The sequence below is a fragment of the Manihot esculenta genome, chromosome 12 (assembly GCF_001659605.2).
Source record: "Manihot esculenta cultivar AM560-2 chromosome 12, M.esculenta_v8, whole genome shotgun sequence".
NCBI lineage: Eukaryota > Viridiplantae > Streptophyta > Magnoliopsida > Malpighiales > Euphorbiaceae > Manihot > Manihot esculenta.
Window position 1 is genome coordinate 34,085,572 of NC_035172.2, and position 10,081 is coordinate 34,095,652.

The 10,081-nt window shown below is 29.7% G+C and overlaps 2 protein-coding genes and 1 non-coding gene across 3 annotated transcripts; 1 reads left to right on the top strand and 2 right to left on the bottom strand.

Moving 5' to 3' along the window:
• Positions 1 to 1,345: 1,345 nt before the first annotated feature.
• On the bottom strand, positions 1,346 to 1,496 carry LOC122721408. The gene has a single exon (XR_006348088.1). It is a non-coding gene; the product is annotated as a U4 spliceosomal RNA (small nuclear RNA).
• Positions 1,497 to 1,843: 347 nt separating this feature from the next.
• LOC110627646 (aquaporin NIP1-1) lies at positions 1,844 to 3,513 on the top strand. Its single transcript, XM_021773991.2, has 5 exons — positions 1,844 to 2,011; positions 2,087 to 2,305; positions 2,377 to 2,583; positions 2,720 to 2,781; positions 3,008 to 3,513. Exons 1-5 carry the CDS (start codon positions 1,859 to 1,861, stop codon positions 3,186 to 3,188), a joined length of 822 nt encoding a protein of 273 aa, XP_021629683.1. The 5' UTR covers positions 1,844 to 1,858; the 3' UTR covers positions 3,189 to 3,513.
• A 4,612-nt stretch (positions 3,514 to 8,125) lies between these two features.
• Positions 8,126 to 9,591, bottom strand: LOC110628862 (transcription factor MYB92). The gene is made up of 3 exons (XM_021775682.2): positions 9,335 to 9,591; positions 9,131 to 9,260; positions 8,126 to 9,033 (listed from the first exon to the last, which is right to left on the bottom strand). The coding sequence occupies exons 1-3, from the start codon at positions 9,465 to 9,467 to the stop codon at positions 8,277 to 8,279; spliced, it is 1,020 nt and encodes a 339-aa protein (XP_021631374.1). The 5' UTR covers positions 9,468 to 9,591; the 3' UTR covers positions 8,126 to 8,276.
• Positions 9,592 to 10,081: the final 490 nt, after the last annotated feature.

Here is a 10,081-nt window from a genome sequence, read left to right on the forward strand (position 1 = left end):
GTTCTATTTGGCAATTGATGAAACTTCTGGATATATTTTTGGTCGAGTACCGATCCAACAATACTTGGTAAAAATAATCACCGGATGAAAAGTCATACTTGGTAAAAGTAAGCACAAGATGGAAAGTCAACTCGTGTAAGCCACGTATCCAAAATCATAAAGATAACTGTAATTTTCAAATCTAAAGAATTGAAAATCAGCGGGGGACCTTTGATGCGATATAATAATCGCCTAAAACAAGTTATGAGTTGTCGCTATATGACAGAGTTACGTGGTAAGAATCTAATAAGCTGACACACGGTTGCATAAGTTTTACTTATAGAAAAGAAGACTAGAACACCGTAACACTCGGTATTTTATTAAGACTCGCATCTTCCTGAGCAGGTTTGAATCTTCATAGAAAGTTATTATTAATGGATATAATATAACATATTCCTATTATACTAATAAACACGAGATTCTCTATCCACTAACCGATACCGGTTGAATTTTCAGAAGATTTAACAACCAACTCCATCTGCAATTGTGCATAGAAATAAAAATATATATTTTTACACATTCATTCTAAATTCAAAACACATTTATCCATTTTATCAGTTTACTGATTTGAGTGTCGAAATGACTATTTATAGGCACCAATCACCTCATATATTTTCTTTTACAGATTAACTAATCGTAATTTAGCTTAATTTCTAGTCACATCATTTCCATTATAAAAAATTGTTTACTTTTATTTTTATATAATTTAACAAATAACTTTATTTATTATTAGTATTACCAATATATTTATATTCTAATAAATTATTAATATTTGTAGCTTAAAAATTAAGAAATTCTACTTAATCAATTATTTTTTTTTATAAAATTAATTATGAATTTTTTAAATTTAATTGAAATAAGATAAAAAAAGTAATTAATTTCAAAAAATAACTTATAATTTAGAAGGAATTTAAATAAATAACCATGTAATAAAAAGAATGGGAAGAGTAATTATTATCAATTTGACGTTTTAATAATGATTAATTCAATTTACGTGGATGAACCGCTTTGCCAGTTCAGCAAAAATTCTTATTGATAAGAATTAAAGCGTGTTTGGCAACAAAAAGAGAAAAAGGAATCAAGAAACAAGAATAGAAATAAAACATTTTTTTATTTAAAATAAAAAAATTGCGACATATTCGAATCAAATGAAAAATTTAAAATCAAAACTTTTAAGATAATATATCTTATAAGTAATTATAGTTTAGTCGTAAATTTAATTTACGTTTAAAGTCATTAATTTAAGAAATTATTAATTTTTTTAACGAATTGTTAGTAATTAAAAAATTTGAACTAACAATTGTAGGGCTTTACCCCGAAGGGAGCCCTTCCAGAAATTCTCAACGGCCAGGGTCAAGCCCAGGCCGAAGAGGGGGTTTGGAAATAGTTTTCAACCAGCAATAGACGCGCCTCGGTTAGAACCTCATTAGCTGCGTCATTGCCCCAAGCGCAAAGATGCTTCTACCAATAATTCTCCGCTTCTTCTATACAAGACACCGCACCAGCTCCATTTTTCTCAAAACGATGTGGGATCTAATACTACAAGTAATAGCCAGTGCGTGATAACTGGATTTTCCTTGATGGTTCCTATGAACAGAGCATAGAAATGATCAGGATTTTATCCCATATAAGAATCTTATTACAGCCAATTATATTCCGACACCAGTGAATTAACATCTGCGAACATATCAATGGAACAATCTATTTTCCACCTTTCATTGGCAAAGCCAATGCTGTGGATTTGGAAGTAATAAAACAGTAATTATATATATACCAAAATCAAGCTAAAAAAACGTCCCTTCTGTTGAAACTTCAGCTAATGGCTCCAGTTTCCCCTTCTCCTGCAGGCTATTCCCCCAAGCCCACATTGGCTACTGACCTGTCAACAATAGAAGAAGGAAATGATGGAAACAGTCCTCCACAAGCATCAACGGCAGAAGTAACAGTTTCTTCAATCATCAATGCCTGTAACGTAAGATTTTTTTCTTGTTCTAATTGGCATTGCCAGCTTAAGTAGCTAACATTTTTTTTTTGGGTTTGTGATTAGATGATGGCAGAGCTGATGGGAACCTATGTGATCATATTCATAGGTTGTGGTTCTATATTGATCGACATTAAGTATGAGATTTCAGCTGTGGGTATAGCAGTTGCATGGGGTTTTGTTGTCATGGTGATGATATATGCATTAGGCCATGTCTCCGGCGGCCATTTTAATCCTGCTATTACTATTGCTTTTGCAGTTTCATGCAAGTTTCCATGGAGACAGGTCAGTATTATTTGTAATGGATTTTTCAGGTTTCTAAAGCCGTTGGTTCATCTTCCTGGGGATTTTGGCAGGTTCCAGGATATGTGGCATCCCAATTAACAGGATCAACGCTTGCCATTCTCACCCTCAGTGTTATGTTCCATGGTAAAGCAGATATCAAGTTCACAGTGACTCAGTATTTGGGTCAGGCAACTGATCTTGAAGGCTTTATGTGGGAGTTTATAACTTCGTTCATCCTAATGATCACCATTTGTGGTGTTGCAACTGATAGTAGAGCAGTATGACACTCCAAAACTTCAGCTTTATTTCCTTTTCATATAAAAGTTATCGTTAGAACTCAAGATCTCACAGTATTAAAAACGACTCCAGTTGATTAATTATTGTTCTTTAATTGTGCTTGCATGTTAACCGCAGATAAACGAGCTGTCTGGAGTGGCAGTAGGGGCTGCAATACTCTTTGACATGCTGATTGCAGGGTAATGGTTGGATCACCACAATTTCTCCAAACACAAAAAGAGAATTATTTCACTTTTAAAGGCCAAATTTTTGGGATAAAAAAATATTAATTTTTTTTTTCAAATTTATACGTAAACTATCAGGTCAAATAAAACTGTCATTTTGTGAGAATTTAAAAATGTGGGTCGCACGTTATACGTCAATTTGATCAATTAATATATATGTTAGCTAATGTGTGTGTTGCAGGAGAATCACAGGAGCTTCAATGAACCCTGCAAGAAGCCTAGGTCCAGCCCTTGTTTCCAGGACATTTGAGTGTCTCTGGGTCTATGTTGTGGCTCCAATTCTTGGAATGATAACTGCTTCGAGCGCGTACAGTTTCATCTGGCTCCCACCAGCTGACAAGGAGACGACCAAGAGTGTATAGCCTGTTTTTGTGCAGATTGGATTCAGTGGCTGTAGATAAAGCCCAGTAGTTGAGGACTTGTAGCAGCAAACGCCAGAACAGTGCCTAGATAGAACGTAACTGCAACGACAAGCCCACTTGCTCAGTTGACCTAGAGATGGGCTGCAGTAGCTTCTTACTAAAGCCCTGTAGACTTAGAGACAGGAACAATTTTACCAAAGCCTATAATTTTAATCTTAAACTTATTTTCATTATTATTACAATTTTCATCTTAAAGTTTCTTCAAGAACACTGCAATTATTTTTATTTAAATCACTCTGTATTCAAAATTTATTATTTTTTTTTTATAAAGCACACCCTTAATTATTAAATAATAATATTTTGTTGGTATTCAACACTATTGAAAATTATTGTAACACAAAATTTATATGACTCCACCCGAAAAGTATAATTCAATTGAAATTTTTTTTTAAAAAAATTGATTATGATAACTACCAAACTTTTTATATATAAAATAAGGTCGGACTCTAAAGAAAAAAAACACGCTTAAAACCTATCAGATCATCCTTAAACAGACCGACCCAATAGCTCCAATTTTGGTCAGGATACATGGAATAGGCCGAATCCCATAGGAGCACGGATCCAACAGAAGTTAGTCCAGTTCGATAATGTGATATGAGAGAAAATAGCTGATTCAGTCATTTCACAGTTCTACCCATATGCGCGTAGAGAAAAATTAAATAGCCGTTTGGCGTGAAAAGCGACTTTGATGCATCCATACATACAGGTATGAGTGACAGAGATATGTAGCATAGTAACGTCTTCTTCCTTGATTAAACTTAAATATGTAAACCGTCTAATAGCCTTTCCAATTTATAATCAATTCCTTCTTAATTGCTTGCTCCACCAACTACATTTAATAATAAATTATAATTAATTAAGTTTCAGTGATCATTTTTTTTATTTTTTATTTGAGTTGCACAATTTATCATGACTTTATTATTTTTAAATATATTCTAAACTATAATATTTTTAATGTTATAATGTATATATATTCACCCCAATTCAATATGATTACTTACAATATCAAATCATTTTTTAAAATTTAAGTTAATTGGGATTATTATCTAGCTGGACAATGTATTTATTTCATAATTTTTATTTATTTTCTATTTTTAACTATTCAAAAATATTATTTACTATTATAATTTTATAATTTTATTATAATTAATATATAAATTGACTATTATAATTTTATAATTTTATTTTATTTTTAATATAATTTCTTATAATTATTTATTTATATAAATGATAATTGGAATCATCTTTATATTTAATAAAGTTCAATATATTTATTTTATATTAAAATATTTAAATATAATTAAAAAATTAATATAAAAATTTATTTTTATTAATATGTATAAAAAAATAAAATGAAGAAAAATTATAACACAGTAAAAATATACCATTCACAACCACCCATATATAAATGTTAATTATTCTTTCTTCCATTCAAAATTGCACTTGGAGTAAAAGATATTTTATTATGAAAAATATAATATTTTTTTATGAAAGTACCAACTTGCAATTTTTTTTATTATGGAAAATATAATTTAACAGTAAAATTTGGTTTGTTTGTGAAAAATAACTTATATTTAAAAATTATTTTTTATTTAATATAATTTATTTTTAATTATTTAATTTTAATTTAAAAAATAAAATATATTAATAAATTTATATATAAAGATTTTAATGAAATATTTAAAGCGTGAAAAATAATTTTTTTAAAAAATTTTTTTTAAAATAATTAAAAAATTTTTTTAATCAGAAAAATAATTTTTAATAATTAATTTTTTTAAATACTTTAAACGTGAAAAAAATATAAAAAATATTTTATGCAAAACAAATAGAAATTAATACAAAAATGTCTTCTGGCATCTAAAAGCTCAACATCAAGTTCCTTATCATTTACCTTCTTTGGAACCACCCAACTTAACTTTCTAGAATCAATTTATTTAAGATAATAAGGTAATAAATATTTTGATTTATTTAATTTAAAGTGATTTTTTAACCTTTCTTTAATGAAATTTAAATTCAATTAAAATTTAACAAACTCAAATTATCCAAAATAAACCTATATGTTTCGTCACCTATAATTTTATGTTATGCTGCTTGCTCAAGGTTGTAGTTTGGATATTTCCTCTTCCTGCTTTTCTCTTTGTACCAAACAATAATTTTCTTGCTTTTTTTAAAAAAAAAAAAAAAAAAATTCTATCAATGAGAGTATACTTAAAGACTTCTGATTAAGGAAAAAAGACTCATCTCACCTCTTAATTACCCAACTCTTAAAAGACCTCTGAAAGTAAATGTAAACTTAGAAAAGAAAATTAGATATAAATTAATTAAATAATTCAAAAAAGTAGAATTTTTCTTATGGATGGAAAAATATTTGATTGATTATTCTATGCATATTAAATAGATTTTATTCTTACCTTTTGACCTCAATAATGTAATCCCTGTAACAATTAATGATGGGATTTAACAAACACATTTTAATATTTAGATAATTAAAATTCAAAAGTAGCATGATTATATATACAATTTATTGATTACATTCATACGTAGAATCAAGAAAATATGCAATCCATGATCTCATCAAATTAACCTAAAACTTTGAAAATAAAGGTATTTAATTTTCATTCTCGTACTCACAAATTTAGTCTGATGGTAAGTGCATATGAGTAAATTTGAGAGATCTCAAATTCTACTCTCCCAATACATAATCTCGAATTTAAAAAAAAAAAATTTATTCTCATTATTTAAAGAATAATTTCATTCTTAATATTTAAATGATCAATAATTTATTTTAATGATCACTGATTTAATAATTTAATTAATAAATTTTATCGTTATTTATCCAACTCTTTTAATAGTTTTTTTAATCATTTACTCATATTATTCAAAATTATTTTATCAATTTAATCATTAAGTAATTGGTTTTTCTACTTAGCTTTTGACTACATTAAGTGTAAAAGTCTTTGTGACTTCACATTGAGATTGGATTAATAAGCACCTTGATTCAACACTATAAGTCTCCAGTTGTTGCTATATGATATCATTAATATTATTTCCAATGGTTTTTCATATTTTTTATTTAATATTTTTATTTTTATTTATTTATTATTATTATTATTATTGTCTTGTCTACTAGTCTTAACTTTTACTCTTTAAGTTTAAAGATTGTTTTTGTTAGAGTAGATAAACCTGTCCACTATAATAACAAATAATTGAAATTTTCTAAAATTTGTTTCTTGATGTAGAGGATTAAATTAAAGGCCATTATAGTGTTATTGAATAAGCAATTTAATAATGGTGTGAAGTCAAGTTTTAAATCTTTCCCTAACCTAACACAGATTGGAAGGCTTGGTCTCAACAATCTTAGCTCATACGAATTAAAAAACCAAAAAAAAAAATAAAAATTAAGAGCTCTATTAATTTTATTAAAATATTTTCTAAAGAAATTATATATATATATATATGGAAATTTATTTTTAATTATAAAAATAAAGGATGAAAATAAAAGAACTTCAATTAATTTGAGAAATAGTGTATATTACTTCTCAATAAGTGATTATGGAGATGAATTAGTGAATTTTTAAATAAAATCGAATTCAAATTTTGAATCACCAGATGTAAAATTCGGAAGTGGTAATAAAATTCGAAGCTTTTTTGTGTTTCCTAACTAAGTGGGGTCCCTCTTATCATTGAATCATTTTTTAGACCTGATGCTTTGGTCAACTCTCTCTTTCTCTTAGGGAAAAAAAAATTATTAATAAGGAATACCAAAAAAAAAAAGGAGAAGCAGCTGCTGAAGAAAGACAGGGATCGACAAGGATTTTGGAGCCACTTCTTCTAGAGTGGTTGGCTTGTGCAGATCAGAAAATTTTGGTCAATGACTTGATCAAAGCTTCCTCAGAAATATAAATTTTTTTAACTGTATATATAAAAAAAATTAAATATTTTTCTTCATGTGTGAACATCGTGACTGCTGTGTAGCTCTACCAAATCTCCAACAGAACTATATGTTATTTATATTAATCTTAGGGTTTATTTACGGTTGTAATCTACCAAATAATTATACTTGGTCATGTGATTCCAAGCTTTTCCTACAAAAGGCTTATTCGAAGTAGTAGTTAAAATATATTTTCTAAAAATATTATTAGTTTTATATTCGAGTTCTGCCGAATATGGGTGTGTTGTATCTTAATTTTAAAAGAAAAATAATTTTATAGGTATATAAGTGATATAAAATGATTAGTTTTGTATTTTATAACATATTTAGATCGTGTCCAATTTTTACTGTCGACGTCTGATAAAAACTCACGATAATTTTTCTAAAAGAAAACTTCTGATACGTATAACTTTTAAATTTGTGACGAGAGCAATATATCTGTCATAAATTTCGAGATGAAAATTTCATATTAATTTTATATTTTAATTATTTTTTTAAATATTTTAAATATTTTCATAATTTTATATATTAAGATTTTATTTTTATTTATAATAGTTCCATTTCACTTTTCAATTTTTTAAAAATTTTAATAATATTATTCTTCTTTTAATTTAACTTTTCTCTTATATAATCTTAGTTAAATAATATTAATTAAAATTTTCGACGAAATCTAATTAATTTTTTATCAATAAATCTTTCATAATCAACATATTTTAAATTTAACAATCATTTTTACCATTTATTAGCTATGAAATGGAATAAAATTTTAATCGTTTTTTAATTATTTATGGTTCATCGTATTATCTAAAAGAAAATTAATGATAAATTAAATTGATTAATTATTTGGAGATAAAATCATGATAATAATTTTTCAAATAATAAACAGAAGCACGTAAATTTACTCAAGGACATGCATGCAATTCTATATATGTATGCTTTGTGTCAGTATCTACTTATTTATACATATAGTGAACAGTATATTTACAGAAAAATGTTCAGAATATTACAGTGAAGGTGGTGGTGCAAATTATATAACTCCAAACTTTTTCACACACATCTCAAAAATGCTAAAATTAAAAAGAAAAATCTAGAAAAAGCTAAGCAATCGCTTTAAACAAAGAGTCTTCAAGGAGAAGGCCTTGCCAAATTGTAGAAGCTTCCCCTCCAAAGCTTGAAGAACTGCTAGAAGCCTCCCACATGGTAGTCTGCGTTAGAGTCGGAGCACCAGTGGATGGAGGAGATGGAGTTGATGAAGATGAAGGAAGCCATGGAGACTTTGGAGAGTTCTGAGCTCCTTGGCTGAACACTGTAAACTCAGGATGATTAGCTTTATCAGTCGAGTTGTTCTTGCTCAGTGGTGTTTGATAGCTGCAAGGGATTTGTAAGTCAGGTAAATGAGAGAAAGAGATAGAATCACTTAGCCCTGGAAGAGCAAGTGAACTTGAAACTGGGCCGTCATTGATTGAAGCAAGTGAATTCAAAAGATTAGAAGTTTCCATGTCACTGAAACCACTGCTGCCATTGGCTACATAGTTTGAGCTAGTGACAACAGAAGCTGGAGGGTGAGGTTGAGATTGAGGTTGAAGGAGATATTGCAAGTACTGGAATCCAGCCATTTGGACAGCTTCTGCTTGCAATCTCACTGCATGTTCTTCCACTGAGTGGTGATCTATGAGCTCCTTTAGATTAGCCAGGGCTATAAGATGAGGCAAGTTTGAGAAGATATTGGTTCGTGGCCTGTGAGTCACAGGATCAAAACCCATCTGAATAAGCTTTTTCTTGAGATGGGTATTCCAGAAATTCTTGATTTCATTATCTGTCCGTCCCGGCAGGTGGCTGGCAATTGCTGACCATCTTGTCAAAAACCAGAAATTTAAAGAACCCAAAATCAGTAACACATACATGTTCACTAGACGATATGTAATAGGAAATTAAGAGAAGTGTTGAATACTTGTTGCCAAGAACTGAATGGAGATTGAGAATCGTTTGTTCTTCTTCCTGGGAAAATTTTCCTCTCTTGACGTCTGGCCTCAAATAGTTTGTCCACCTTAATCTGCAACTCTTTCCACATCTGTTAAGACCTGCAAAATTGTTCTACATGCATAAGTTTGCAGGCAGACACAGAAAAAGAGAGAGAGAGATGTTGCATGTGTACCAGCAAGCTTGGGGAGGGCCCTCCAGCTGCCATGGCCGTGTTTCTGGATGTATTTGACAAGTATTTGATCTTCTTCAGGGGTCCAGGGACCTTTCTTGAGGCCACTCTCATCACAACAGGGAGACCTTCCCATTTTTTCTATATGTTCTCTTTACTTCAGGAGTTGGCTGCCTCCCTTCTATCCAACCATTAAATTTTCCTAACTGCAGGCTTAACTATTTATATGCGACCTCTCTTCTCGTCTCCCCATGAGAAATTATAGAATACACAACTGTTACATTGCCCAAACAAATGTCTATTGTGGCAGCTTATTATTTGCTTGAAAAAGCCTTTCCCGTCATCATTGAATGACAATGTCTGGCTGCTTCCTCGGTTGAAATATTATTCAAATTGAACCGAATTATGTAGAGTCAATTTACATAATGATTATTTTAGCAATTACATCCTAATTTTACCTAACTTAGCTTGAATTAGTGATTGGTAATTCTCACTAAGATTTGACTAAGCAGGCTGTCCCATTAGCATGTCATCACCGTGATCAAAACAAGCCGAACGGGCTCTAGAATCTGAACCCATAAGAGGATAGTCTAGTTCATGTGATGTGACGGGAGGTAGGAGAGCATAGTGTACTATACCATGACTCTATCAGCACGCATGCCGGAGGAAAATTAAATAGCCGTCTAACTAGGATTGACAGACATATATGTCCATACGTATAAATTTGCGTAACAGGAATAGGTGGCATCA

What these genes read in the sequence shown, in the direction of transcription:
- LOC110627646 (XM_021773991.2), top strand. Translation starts at nt 1,859, where the DNA reads ATGGCTCCAGTTTCCCCTTCTCCTGCAGGCTATTCCCCCAAGCCCACA. An exon ending in CAATCATCAATGCCTGTAAC is followed by an intron (nt 2,012 to 2,086) that starts GTAAGATTTTTT and finishes GTTTGTGATTAG; the next exon opens with ATGATGGCAGAGCTGATGGG. An exon ending in GCAAGTTTCCATGGAGACAG is followed by an intron (nt 2,306 to 2,376) that starts GTCAGTATTATT and finishes GGATTTTGGCAG; the next exon opens with GTTCCAGGATATGTGGCATC.
- LOC110628862 (XM_021775682.2), bottom strand. Translation starts at nt 9,467, where the DNA reads ATGGGAAGGTCTCCCTGTTGTGATGAGAGTGGCCTCAAGAAAGGTCCC. An exon ending in GGCCCTCCCCAAGCTTGCTG is followed by an intron (nt 9,261 to 9,334) that starts GTACACATGCAA and finishes ACAATTTTGCAG; the next exon opens with GTCTTAACAGATGTGGAAAG. An exon ending in CATTCAGTTCTTGGCAACAA is followed by an intron (nt 9,034 to 9,130) that starts GTATTCAACACT and finishes GTTTTTGACAAG; the next exon opens with ATGGTCAGCAATTGCCAGCC.